General features: G+C 58.7%; 3 protein-coding genes across 3 annotated transcripts; all 3 read right to left on the minus strand.

Annotated features, from left to right (window-relative positions):
* LOC113962868 (pro-neuropeptide Y-like) lies at positions 1 to 820 on the minus strand. The gene is made up of 3 exons (XM_027673651.1): positions 462 to 820; positions 192 to 263; positions 1 to 34 (listed from the first exon to the last, which is right to left on the minus strand). Exons 1-3 carry the CDS (start codon positions 701 to 703, stop codon positions 10 to 12), a joined length of 339 nt encoding a protein of 112 aa, XP_027529452.1. The 5' UTR covers positions 704 to 820; the 3' UTR covers positions 1 to 9.
* A 3,971-nt stretch (positions 821 to 4,791) lies between these two features.
* Positions 4,792 to 7,175, minus strand: LOC113962866 (transmembrane protein 101-like). The gene is made up of 4 exons (XM_027673648.1): positions 7,019 to 7,175; positions 6,172 to 6,352; positions 5,954 to 6,100; positions 4,792 to 5,367 (listed from the first exon to the last, which is right to left on the minus strand). Exons 1-4 carry the CDS (start codon positions 7,153 to 7,155, stop codon positions 5,059 to 5,061), a joined length of 774 nt encoding a protein of 257 aa, XP_027529449.1. The 5' UTR covers positions 7,156 to 7,175; the 3' UTR covers positions 4,792 to 5,058.
* Positions 7,176 to 7,471: 296 nt separating this feature from the next.
* On the minus strand, positions 7,472 to 10,263 carry LOC113962869 (protein LSM12 homolog). The gene is made up of 3 exons (XM_027673652.1): positions 9,544 to 10,263; positions 9,057 to 9,183; positions 7,472 to 8,361 (listed from the first exon to the last, which is right to left on the minus strand). Exons 1-3 carry the CDS (start codon positions 9,615 to 9,617, stop codon positions 8,269 to 8,271), a joined length of 294 nt encoding a protein of 97 aa, XP_027529453.1. The 5' UTR covers positions 9,618 to 10,263; the 3' UTR covers positions 7,472 to 8,268.
* Between the last annotated feature and the right edge of the window lie 2,851 nt (positions 10,264 to 13,114).

Here is a 13,114-nt window from a genome sequence, read left to right on the forward strand (position 1 = left end):
GGGGTGCCATCACCATGCGGAGTCGTCGTCGTACCTGCCGGGAAGAACTGGTGTGAGAAAAGAGGGAACGAGACCCCCAAATCCCCCTGGGACCCCAAACAACCCCCGGATCCCCACCCCGGGGTGTGGGGGACGGTGCAGCCCCTTGTCCCTGTGCGCGAGTCGGGGGGGACAGGGACGGGGAGACTCACCTTGACCTGTCACTGCCGGCCCCCAGCAGCAGTTCCGTCACCGCGGCGTCGGGGCTGGCGCGTTTGCCGTACCTGCGGGACACGGGGCACGCGCGTGTGCAACGGGAACCCCACGGGGGCGTGCGCGAGTGTGCAAAGGAGGAACCGCCGGAGCCCCCGGGAGTGCACAAGGACGGGCACGGGCGTGAAAATGGAGACTCGCGCGTGCAGAGGGGCTCGCACGAGCACCTCGGGGTTCGCCCACGCGCGTTCACAGTCACTCGCGCTCACCTCTGCCGCGTGACCAGGTTGATGTAGTGGCGAAGGGCCGAGAAGTACCGGGCCATCTCCTCTGGGGACGCGTCGTCCCCGGGGCTCTCGGGCTTGGCGGGGTACGCGGCCGCCAGCGCGGCCAAGCACAGCAGGGCACAGAGCGACAGGGCCACCAATGCGTGCCACGGCCGCGGGGATAGCACCATCTGTGGGGATACGGGAGCAAGGGGCGGCTGCGGCTTCGTGTGGGTCACCTCCATCGCCCCCGCATATCCCTATCACCCTGGGGTACCCCTGTCACCCTGGGGTACCCCTGTCACCGCCAGGTATCCTCTATAGGTCACCTCCATCACCCTCAGCTATCCCCATCATCCTTGGGTACCCCCAACCCTGCTCTGTCCCCCACCAAACCCCCATTCCCCTGAGATACCTCACCCCCAAGGACCCCAACCCCTGTGGGAATGTCACACCCCCAGGACGCCCCCCTGTCCCCCAAAAGGGATGTATCCCTCCACCACCTGGGACCCCAGCCCCACTCAAGAGACTGCTTCCCTCCAGGGACCCTCCCATGTCCCAGAGACCTCCACAGTGTCCCAAAGGGGCTGTCCCACCCAAAAGGACCCCAGAGGCTCACGTCCACCCCAAGGGACACCTCCCCACAAGGGATGCCACATGTCCCCAAGGGAGGGGGGTGATTCTCCCTCCCTGGGATCCCGACCTCCCCTCAGGGACCCCCCAGGACCTCAGTCCCATCCCCGCACTCACGATGGCAGAGGCAGAGGTGACAGGCAGGGCCTGGCAGTGGGGTGACAGTGCCAGGGACACGGCAGCTCCCAGACCCGGCTGGGGTTTTATAGCCTCGGAGGGGGCTCCTGGCTCCTCCCTCATGCGTGACCAACCCACTGGCACGCAGGACCCCAGCGACCCCCCCCCGCTACCACCCCCGACCAGCACCTTGTCACCATCCCTTGGCAGAGCACCTCAGCCTGGGACCCCGAGGGGCTGGAGAGGACAGAGCATGGGGGGCATTGATGGGACACAGGGATATGGGGACATGGGGACACGAGTGCAGCCAGAGGACACAGAAGTGGCAATGGCAGATGGGCACAGGACATGGACACAGATGTGACATGTCACCAGGGCACATGAACATGGCACACAGGTACAGGTGTGACATGTAGCCGGGGCACAAGGACACGGGACACAGACACAGATGTGACACACAACCATGGTGCGTGGACACAGGTGTGACAGGCAGCCATGGCACACAGGCACACATGTCACATGTCACATGGCACAGATGTGACATACAACTTTGGCACATGGGCATGGGACACAGACATGGATGTGACATAGCCAGGGCTCTTGAATACATCATAAGGACACAGAAGTGACAGGCGGCCATGGCACAAGGACACGGGACATGGACACAGATGTGACACAACCATGGCATAGGACATGAACACAGAGGTGACATGCAAGCATGGCACATGAACACAGACACGACAGGCAGGCCTGGCACATGAACATGGCACACGGACATAGATGTGACGTACAGCTACGGCAACTGGGCACAAAAGTGACACAGCCATGGCACAGGGACACATATGTCACACACAGCCACGACACACGCCTGTCCCCAAGACAGCCTCAGGATGTGACAGTGTGACACAGGAACAGCCACACCCAGGAACACAAACACGGTACAGCCGCGACATAGCACATGGGACACCACCCATGGCCCTGGCAAAAGCTGCCCACGGGGGACAGCGCAGGGGACAGTCCCAGCCCGAAGCCGCGGCTGCCTCAGTTTCCCCAGACAGGGCACGAAGTCCCTGTCACCACAGCCCCCGTCACCACAGCCGCTGTCACCGCAGCCCCCGCCACCGCCATCGATCGCTGTCACCGCCCCCAGGACGGATGAGGTGCCCTTTCCAGCCGCCAGCACCGGGAACACTAATCCGGTATGGATTTGCCATTAAGGAGCAATCACCGGCTCCTGGGGAAACTGAGGCACGTAAAGGACCCGGCGGGGAGGTGCCCACCGGGCAGGGACCACCAAAGCCACCCTGTGGGTGCTGGGATGGGGAGAGGTGGCAGAAGGGGGTCCCCAAAAACGTCGGGATGGTCCCAGCCAGATGCAGCCGCATCTCCGGCCGGTGGGATGGAAGGGACACGGATCGTCTCCGCAGGGGATACTGCGGGGTGACACCGGCCCAGATAGAGGGGACACGGCTTGCATGGACCACGGCTCGGTGGTGCGCCACCGCTCCGACTGGAGGTGACAAAGCTCCTGGGGACCCCGCGGGGTGCCACTGTTCCGAATGGTGGGGACATGGTTAAGCGAGGACCCTGCGGGGTGCCACCAGCCCGGCTGGAGGGGACATGGCACACGGGACCCCGCGGGGTGCCAGTCCCGGCCGGAAGGGACACGCTCCCCACTCCTGCCCCGGCCGCCACCCCGGCCAGCGGCGGCAGGGACACAGCTGGTGGCAGTCCACCGCGGGGGTCCCAGGCCCGCGGGGGTCCCCAGCCCCGGGGGGGGGTCACCCCCGTGGCGTGGCCGCGGTGTGACACGCGCCGGTGTGCGGGTACACGGGCGGGGGGTCCACGCTGCCCCGGGCGGGCGGTGCCGGGCTCACGGCAGCCTGGGGTGAGGGGGGGAACTGAGCCCCCCCAGCCCCCGCAGCCCCCCCAGGCCGGCACCTTTCACGTCCTCGCGGTCCATGCGGGGCTTATCGGATTGAGAGGGCTCCGGACCCCCCGCAGCGTCCTGACACGTGTGCAGGGAAACTGAGGCAGCGGGGCTGGATCTGCCCAGCAGACGAGAGCCCCGAGGGGGGGGTCTCAGCCATCCTGGCGTTCGGGGGGGACACACACCACCCCCACAGCCCCACCGACCCCCACCACAGCGGCAGTCACCGCGTTGTGTCACAGACGTCCCCGAGCCGCGGCCGGGGGAGATATCAGGGTGCGGGTGGCCCCCAGCCCCCCGGGGGGGGGGAGTCGGGAAGGGACACGAGGACTTTCTGCCCCATTTATTCCGAGTGACGGTAAACAGCCATTTTCCAAAGGTCAGAGGATGGCTCTGCCAGCGGGAGGGGGTGGACACAGAGGTGGAGGGGCTCCCTCAGCAGAGGTGGGACCCCGAAGGGGACAGGGTAGGGGGGCCCCCTATCTCTCCACTGGGCATTGAGGAGGATGAGGAGGGTCTGGGGGTGAAGGTGCGTGGCTGTAGCCCCGGGGGGGTTGGTCCTGGGAGGGTGACGAGCCCCGGTGCTCCCCCACCCCGAGCAAACAGGGCTCTGCCGCTTCCCCGCGCTTTATGGCCCCGGTTCCGCCGGAGGTGCATTAGGGGCCCCCCGGGCTCCCCCCACCCCGGAGGAAGCCCCTTATCAGCCCTGTTTGCTTTTCCGGAGGGGGGAGGGGGGGACGGACACCTGCCGAGCCCGGGAAGGGGACATAGACCTGCCCAGCCAGGTGACAGGATGGGGGCAGCGAGGACACAGTCTGTGGGGACCCTGGGGGGCTGCCAACCGGGACCCCCCACCCCGTGCCAGAACACTCATAACCCACCAGTTGAGCAACCCAGGTGGGCATGGGCAGGGCACCCGGCCTGGGATCCCCCTCAACCCCCTGCCCCAGTTTCCCTGCTGAAGGGAGGGGAACACCCAGTATCACCCACACTGGCTCACCCCCGAGCCCCCCAAGTAGCTTCTCTCCCCTCTGAGCCCCCCAAAGCAGCTCCCCCTTCAAACCCCCAAAACGTCTTTTGCCACAGCAGCTCCCCCCAAAAGTAGCTCCACTCCAAACCCCCAGAGCACCTTTCCTGAAGACCCCAAAAAACAGCTTCCCTGACGCAGCCCCTCCTCCAAGCCCCCAAAGTGGCTCCCCTAAAGCAGCTCCCCCAACTCCAAGGCCCCCAAAAGCATCTCCCCATATTGCAGTTCCCCCCAAAGCCCCCCAAAAGCAGCTCCCCTCAAAGCAGTTCGCCCCAAACCTCCCAAAAGTGGATTCCCCTGAATCAGCTCCCCAATGCAAGCCCCTCAAAAGCATCTCCACCAAACCTCCCAAAAGTGGATTCCCCTGAATCAGCTCCCCCCTGCAAGCCCCTCAAAAGCATCTTCCCCAAACCTCCAAAAGTGGTTCCCCCCGAAGCAGTTTCCCCCAAAAGCAGCTCCCTCCAAATCAGTTCCCTACAAGCCCTCCAAAAGCATCCTCCCCAAAAGCAGCTCCCCTTCCAAGCCCCCCCCAAACAGTTTTTCCTTCAAACCCCCCAAAGCTGCAGCCCCCCACCCTCTGTCACACAACAGCCAAGCTCCCCTGGGGAAATGACATAAAAGACTTCTCCTTTCATCAGTAAAAATACACTTTTTTGGGGGGGGGCAGTGACACCCCTCAGTGGGGAGAGGGGCTGCGGCCACACAGTGGCTGGCACCCCCCAGGCAGGACCCCCCCACGCCCCCTCAGGAGCCCTGACCTCTGCCAAAATTATCAAATACAGTATTTACAAACAAAGAAACAAACAAACAAAAAACCTAATGAATAAATAGCGGCAATCCTTAAAAAAAAACCACACCGCTCCTTTCCCTCCCCTTCCCCGCAGTTTTCCCGCTCATCCATCGGTGGCCAGGATCACCACAGCCCCGAAAATGCCGACATTCTGGCCGATGAGCTTCATCTGGTTCCAGAACTCGACGCGGCGGGCGGCATGCCAGTAGCCCAGGTTGCCATCGATGAGCAGGATGGCGAGGGGCAGCAGCACTGCCAGCACCTGGGCAGCCGCCCGCACGTAGTATCCTGACAGGAATGCCAGGGCCAGCAGCCCGTAGAGCAGGAAGAGCAGCTGCAGGGCCAGCTCCCCTCCCAGCAGGTGGTCCAGGTAGGCCAGGCGGTCCTCAGTGCTGTGCTGCAGGGAGTAGGCCTGGGGGGGCAAAGGGGGGAGTGGGGTGGCACTGGCGACACTCACAGTGAGGGGTGTACCCCAGGGCTAGTGGGGGGTGGCACTGGTGCCAATGGTGGCACTGGAAATGCTTGTCCAACGTTTCTCCCTCAGGGACAATGGGGGAACTGGAGTGCAGTGACACTGGTGCCAGTGGTGGCACTGGTAGCGCTGACTGGAGACTTCTCCCCCAGGGACAATGGGAGAAGTGGAGTGTGGTAGCACTGGTGCCAATGGTGGCACTGGTAGCGCTCACCCAAGGCTTCTCCCCCAGGGACAATGGGAGAACTGGAGTGTGGTGGCACTGGTGCCAGTGGTGGCACCCACCTGAGTTTCTCCCAGGGACAACGTGGGGCTGAGGTGTGGGGCACTGGTACTACTGGTAACACCCACCTGAGCTTCTCTCAGGGACAATTTGGGGCTGGGGCGTGGTGGCACTGGAAACACCCACCCCAGGAGGTTTCCCCCGAGGAAATTGTGGCTCCATCCCCCAAGCAGCAGCAGGGCAGGGATGTGTCCCCCGTACATGGCAGACGAGGTAGATGCCCAGGAACACCTGTGCCCGTACCTGGCAGATGAGGTAGATGCCCAGGAACACTTGGCCTGTGGACTGCAGGGAGCGGCTCCGTGGTTTCTGCCGGTACAGCTCCCCGGCGCCGCTGGCCAGGATGAGGAACCCACCGATGATGGCGATGGTCCGGGAGTACATCCGCACCTGGGGGGGGTCACTGTCACCCCTAGCCCCGGGATCTGGGGGTCTGTCACGGCCCAGGGAGGGGCTCTCACCTTCAGCCAGTCGCCATAGTGCACGTGCCCCCCAATGTGGGCGGCGTAGGTGGCCACAGCGAGCTGCAGGGCGGCCCCCAGGGCGAACCAGCGCCGCTTCACCCCGAAGGACATGAAGCTGGCACAGAGCACAGCCACCCCCATGTCCACGTACAGGTAGGGCACTGGGATGTCCGGCTTCCTGTGGGCATGGCAGCTCCAGGGTGTGCCCAGTGCTCACCCAGGTTCAACCCAGACCTCTAAACCCTCCCCCGAGGTCGTAATTCTGATAGAGCCCTTCCCCAGCCCCCCAGACTCACCCCAGCCCCCCAAACCCCTCCCCTAGGTCATAATTCTGCCAAAACCCTTCCCCAGCCCCCCAAAACTCTCCCTCACCCCCCAACTCTGCCAGAACCCTCCCCTGGGTCTACAGAGCCCCATATCAGCCCCAAGCCCCCTCCAGGCCCCTCAGCCCCACACCAGTCTCAGATCCCCCGGGCTCTCCTCCAGACCCTCATGGCCCCACACCCCACAGCCACCCCCAGCCCGTCACAGTCCCCCATCAGCCCCAAACCCCACAACCAGCCCCGGACCCTCCCAGCCCCACACCAGCCCCAGAATCACCCCCAGGCCCTCACAGCACTGGGACCCCCCAACCACCCCCAGCCCTGCAACCACTCCCAGACCACCACTGTCCCCCATCAGCCCCAACCCCATAACCACCCCTGGATCCCCACAGCCCCACGTCCCCCACAACCACTCCCAGACCACACAACCACCCTCAGACGCTCCCAGCCCCACAACCACCCCCAGACCCCGCAGCCCCCTCAGGTTTATCCCCTCCCCGTCTCCCCACTCCGCCCCGCACCGGCGCAGGTCGGCGCGCTCCGCGCAGAGCAGGAGGCCGCTGAAGCAGTGCCAGAAGGGGAAGCGGGTGAGTAGGACGCCGCCGCCCGCCGTGAGCAGCCGCAGCGCCCGGCGCCGCCACCCGCGGCCCGCCGCCATCACGGGCCCGTCCCGCCGGAAGTGCCGCACCGGAAGTACCGCCCTAAGCCCTAACCCTGCCCCAAGCTCCACCTCCTTCATGGAAGCCCCACCCCCTTTCCTAAGCCCTGCCCCATCAATGACTTATTTCCTCTGAAGCCACGCCCCTTGTGCCTAAGCCACACCCCTCCATTGCAATTGATCCCCCTCCAAGCCCCGCCCCCTCCATTGAGCCCCAACAGACGCCGGTGATGGTTAAAAAAATTTCGGGTTTTTATTGTTTTTTTTTGCTAAACAAGACTAAAAAATTTTCCTTTTTTTTCTTTTTTTTTTTAATATTTTTTTTTAATCTTTAACTCTCCTAAAGGCAGGGCTTGAATTGTTTTTTGAGTTTGATCCATTTGTTTTTTGTTTTTAAAAAAAAAAAAAAAAAGGGGAGGGAGAGGATCGTGGCAAAAAAAAAATTAAAAAAATTAAAAATTAAATGAAAAAGGGCAAAAAAATTAAAAACATAAAGGAAATAAGTGGGGGGGAACCCCCAAATCCAGGTTCTGGATGATCCTGGGATGGGTGTTAGGGGGGATTTTTTGCCACAATCCTGCTAGAAGCAAATATTTAAAGAACATTTTAATATATATTCATATATATATTTAAAGATAAGAAAAATAAGACTAATTCAAGCCTTGCCCTGTGCAAACAAAATTAAAACGAGACCATGTTGGTCACGAGGGTCCCGGGTTGGCCACCGCAGTGAGCTTGTTAATTTTATTTTTTGGGCGTTTTTTGGGGGGGATAGGGAAAGGTAGAAATTGGGAGAAAAAAAGGAAAAAAAAAAAAAAGCCAAAAAATAAAATTAACAGAGCCTGCCCTGCTGGAGGGGAGAAAACATGGCAGAGAAAAACCAAAGTCTGTTAGTCAAGTAATGCGTGAAGAGGAGCTTTTAAATTATTCTCTTTTTCTCGTTTTTGTTTTTTTTTTTTTTTTTTAAGTTCAAAAGTTTGAATTTTGGAGTTGAGATTTCCCCCCCCCAAAAAAAAAAAAAAAAAAGGAAATAAAAGCGTGAAGGTGCCCCTGGCGCCGCCTCCCGGGAGGGAAGGGACAACGGGGACAGGGCGATCTCATCCCGAGATGGCCTCAGGATGACAGGGACGTGTCCTTCTGTGTCTGCTGTGCTTGTGAACGCTGCAGGACCTTCTGGCTTTCCACGTCCCGGAAATGTTTCTCCACCTGCATTGGGAAGGGCAGGATGGGGGGGGAAGAAAGAGATGTGTTTAGGGGAAAAAAAAAAAGGTGGGGATGGGATATGGGGTGGGAAGGGGCTGGAATCTACCCAGGGATGGGCCACAGGTGTCCCCAGGGATGTGACACCCTCCCAGTATAACCAGTGTCTCCAGTTCCCGCAGTCCCTATTCACTATTTAATGTATTTAAAAAAAGGGTGGGAAGGGGATCTGGGACAGGAAGGGGATCCCTAGGGTGGGAAGAGATACCCAAGAGAGGCTGGAGATCACCAGGAAGGACTAGAGACCAAACAAGGAGGAATACTGGCTGTCCCCAGGGATGTGACACCCTGCCAGTATTCCCAGTATCCCCAGTCCCTACTCATTCTTGTGTATGTGACTCAGAAAAGGGTGGGAAGGGGATTCAGGGTGGGAAGGAGATCCACAAGAGGGGCTCCATGAGGAGCTGGAACCAACCCAGGGATGGGCTACAGGGGCCCCCAGGGATGTGACACCCTCCCAGTGTCCCCAGTCCCCCCAACCCGTACTCACTATTTTGTGATGTGACTCAAAAAATGATGGGAAGGGGATTTGGAGCGGGAAGGCGATACCCAGGAGGGGTTGGAGCCCACCCAGGGATGGACCACAAGTGTCCCCAGGGCTGTGACACCCTCCCAGTATTCCCAGTCCCCCCCATACTCACTATTTTCCGTACGTGACTCAGGGCACTTCCCTCTTTGCCTTTACAGTTTTCCACCTGGTATGGAGGAGCAATAACGACTTCTTCCATCACAACTATGTTCTTCTCCTGCCATTTACAGTCTTTAATGCTGCAGGGGAGGGAAAAATGGGATCAGGGAATGCTGCCTGACCTGGGAAAGCCATCATCTGCCCCGCAGTGTCTCACTGAGGGGGAGCAAAAAGCCCCTCGGTCGCTCCGGGGTATCCAACTAGAGAGGGGTGGGAGTCAAGGGGATGGGATGTGTCAGGAAGGGGCAGGGAGCAGGAAGGGAGCCATCCTCCCTCCCTGAGGATTCCATGGCTCCATCCAGCACATCCCAGGACACACATCAGCATCATTCCATGGCAAACCTGAGGGACCAAGCAATGGGAATCCCCCCAAAAAAGGGTACGAGTGACCCCAAAACAGAGCGTGGGAAGGACTAGTGATCCCGAGGGAAGGGACTTACGTCTTATGGATAGTCTGGAAGAGCTGCTGCCCCTCCAGGGAGACACCAGCACTAATTGCATATGCCTGGCTCATCTTCTCCTCCTTCTCCGTCCGTGCTTTGTTGGCAAGCTGGGAGAACACAGGGAGAGGGAATTTGGCTGGGTGTCACCCCGGAGCTCTGAGGGGACAAAGGGAGCCCCCCCGGCACAGCTCTGCCATTCCCCATTAAATCAGTATAACAACAAACGTGACATCCCCACCCTCCCACCATCCCTTGTCCGCACAATTCCAGCCTTAATTCCTTTTTTGAGGCACTGCCAGCATCCCCCTGATATTTGGGGAATGTAGGTGTCACCTTTTCACATCCCTCTGTCCCTTCCCCTCGGCCTTTTCCAGAATAATTCTGGCATTTTAGATCCAAACCACCTTCACTACTTGGTTTTCTCAGGGGATGGAGATGGGGAAGAGAAGCCTGGAATAACCACTATGTTGGGAGTAAATGCTCCACACAGGATGATGGGAACTTTATCCCAGAGCAGTTACTCTGTTCCCAAAATAAGGGCAGAATTGGTTATCTGGGAGTTGCATCCATGTGTGGGGAAGTGTGATTCCATACAGGGTCCTGGAATAAAGAAAGGAAAGCCCAATCTTGGCATCTCATGGATGTGGGAGGAGAAGGACACAGTGCATGGAGGCAGGAGCCCTGGACCAGTCGCCTTTTCCTGGGCCTTTTCCCGGCTGGAGCTGCCACAATAGAAGAGCTACATTAGCATTGTCCCTCCTCTTCCTCCTCCTGGAACCTCCTCGCTTCCCAAGCCGGACTGGCTTCCTGTGTGAGGGGGGTTCCACCCCTTCCAAAGCCCCTCTGGATACAGAAAGCCTGAGCTCCCACTGACTGGGGACACTTTTGTGCTCTCAAGGGACAAGTGTCCCTGTCCAAGCCATCCCACATCTTCTCTCCATGTCCAGGGAAGCACAAGTCACTGAAGGAGCACTGGGGTGCTCCCCACGTGCTTCCCAGCCTTCCATGGAGCAAGGAAAACCTCAGGAGGGAAGGGATCCTTCCTCACCCCCAGCACGAGCAGTCCTCAAAGCCTCCCACCCCATTCCATGTGGGAATTGCTCATTCCAAGACCACCAGTCAGGCTTCCAAACTGACCACAACATTCCACAGGAATTTTCCTGCACCCCACATCATCCCCAGCTGTCTGTGGGGATGCCACAACCCCTTGTCCATCTGGGGGGGATGCCCCAAGGCTGGAGAACTGGGATCACCCCCAGCTCCATCCCCCCATCAAGCTGGGATGGGCTGGAATTGTGGCCCTGAGCACTGGGAATCACCTCTGCCATGCCCAGCTCAGCTCCCCGGAGCAGATACCTTTCCCAGATAGATCCCCTTCCCAGAGAGATCCTCTTCCCAGCCAGTAGCTCCCCTTCCCATCCAGCAGATCACTCTTCCCCAGCCTGAGATTTAGATTCACTTTATCCAAAGCCTCTCTCTTTCCCAGGCCTTGGGATGCTCTTCTAGCAGCTGCTGCATCCAGATTTGGGATTTGAGAACAGCCCTGGTAAGAGGCCACCGGGAGAAGACTGGAAACCCCAGAGAGGTGAGGATGAAGAGCTGCCAGCCTGGGCAGCATCCCAGCATTTCCATCAGGATCCATCCCTGTGCTCCTCATCCCCCTGCAATAGGATGTGCTCTCCCTACCCATCCATGTTTCCCAACAAAAAACGGATCAGAACCACCAAGCTCTCCAGCCTTCTGGATTCAAGCATTCCAAGGAATCCCAGTATTCCCCCTGCAGGGAGCATCCTCGGGGCTGCTGGAAAAGCTGGGATAGGGACACACACCTTGTGTGAGGCAGAATGAATGGATGAGTCACTTCCCTGCTCCCTCTGGATGAATGACTGGAATACGCAGCAGGAGGCACAAGGAGAGGGTGAGGGCCACCAAGGGCCATTCCAGGGCCTCCCAAAGCTAGGATGGCCCCTCATCCCGCTCAGGTGCCAAGCACAGCTTGGGGGATCACCTCCCACCACAGCCCCCCATCCCTTTCCAACAGGGGCTCCAGATCCTGCTGTTTTCCAAGCCTTTGCTCCCAACACTCTCTCTCCACTGAGAACCAGGCGAGGTTCTCTGGAGCTCTGCTTCCTCTCCAGGGCCTTCCAGAGGAGCACCTGGAGCATCACAACTCCCACTGTGCAACACACAAAACACCACCATCTAGACCCCCAAACACCAAAATCCAGACTCCAAATTCTGAAATCTTCTCCCAGTACAATCAGAATCAGCCATCCATACTCCAGTCCTGCAGCAATACCAGATGCTTGTGCATCCACGGGGAAGGAAATGTGGGGTCAGAGCCTCCCAGAACCCCCCTCCTGCCACTGGATTGGGAACATGGCCACTCCAGTGGCTGCAACACGACCATCCATTACTTCCCCACAATGATGTGGATGCTGGAAAAGATCAGTGTTGGAATTCCTGAGGGGTTTCCCCTTGGGCTGCGCTCCCAGTGATGTCACTGGATGCAGTGACAGCCAACAGTCACGTCTTGATAACAGCTGTGTCACCCGAGACCTCCGATGTGTTAATCCATCGGGAAGGGATGGACACCTGGCTGGTGCCACCTGTGTGACACCAACCACTGGGAGAGGTGTCCCTGTGGGATGAGGAGGTGACAGCTGAGCCCCCCCCACAGCCAGGCCCCACACCTAGACTCATCCCAGCACCGAGGGCTTGGGGTCACCTTCCCTTTCTTTGACAGCATTGCTTGGAATCAGCAGCAATCCCATTCCAGGGATTCCTCAAAATCCAGGTGTGCTTTGTCCCTCCTGTCTGCTGTGACACCACCCAGCTTTATCCAGGCCCCAAACACCATCACTTAGAGCCAAACTGCTAGAATCCAGGCCCAAAAATACCAGAATATCCAGGCCCCAGAATACTGTCATCTTGACCCCAAATGCCAAAATCAAGGCCCCAGAATGCCATCACCTTAGACACAAAATACCAAAATCCAGGCCCCAAACCCCAGGTCCCAAAGCACCAAAAATCCAGACCCAAAATGTCCAAAATCTAGATACAAGCCACCCAAAATCCAGAGCCCCAAAATACCAAAATCCAGGTCCCAAAGTGTCAAAACCCAGGCCCCAAAACACCACAACTTCAGACCCAAAATGCGCAAAATCTAGATATAAACCACCCAAAATCCAGGCCCCAAAACCACCCAAAATCCAGATCCAAAATGCCCAAAATCCAGGCCCCAAAACTATCAAAATTCAGGCCCGAAACCCACCAAAATCCAGAGCTTGAATCCACCAAAATCCAGAGCCTGAATCCACCAAAATCCAGAGCCTGAATCCACCAAAATCCAGATCCAAAATACACCAAATCCAGGGCCCAAAATGGCTAAAATCCAAATCCAAAATGCCCAAAAGCCAGGGTCTAAACTGCCAAAATCCATGGCCAATTGCCCCAAAATCCAGACCCTAAGCCCACCAAAATCCAGGCCCCAAACCCACCAAAATCCAAGCCCCAAACCTGACAAAATCCAGGCCCTAAACCCGACAAAATCCAGGCCCTAAACCCG

This window comes from Neopelma chrysocephalum, unplaced genomic scaffold (genome assembly GCF_003984885.1).
Source record: "Neopelma chrysocephalum unplaced genomic scaffold, ASM398488v2 Primary Assembly neopelma1_185599, whole genome shotgun sequence".
Taxonomy (NCBI): domain Eukaryota; kingdom Metazoa; phylum Chordata; class Aves; order Passeriformes; family Pipridae; genus Neopelma; species Neopelma chrysocephalum.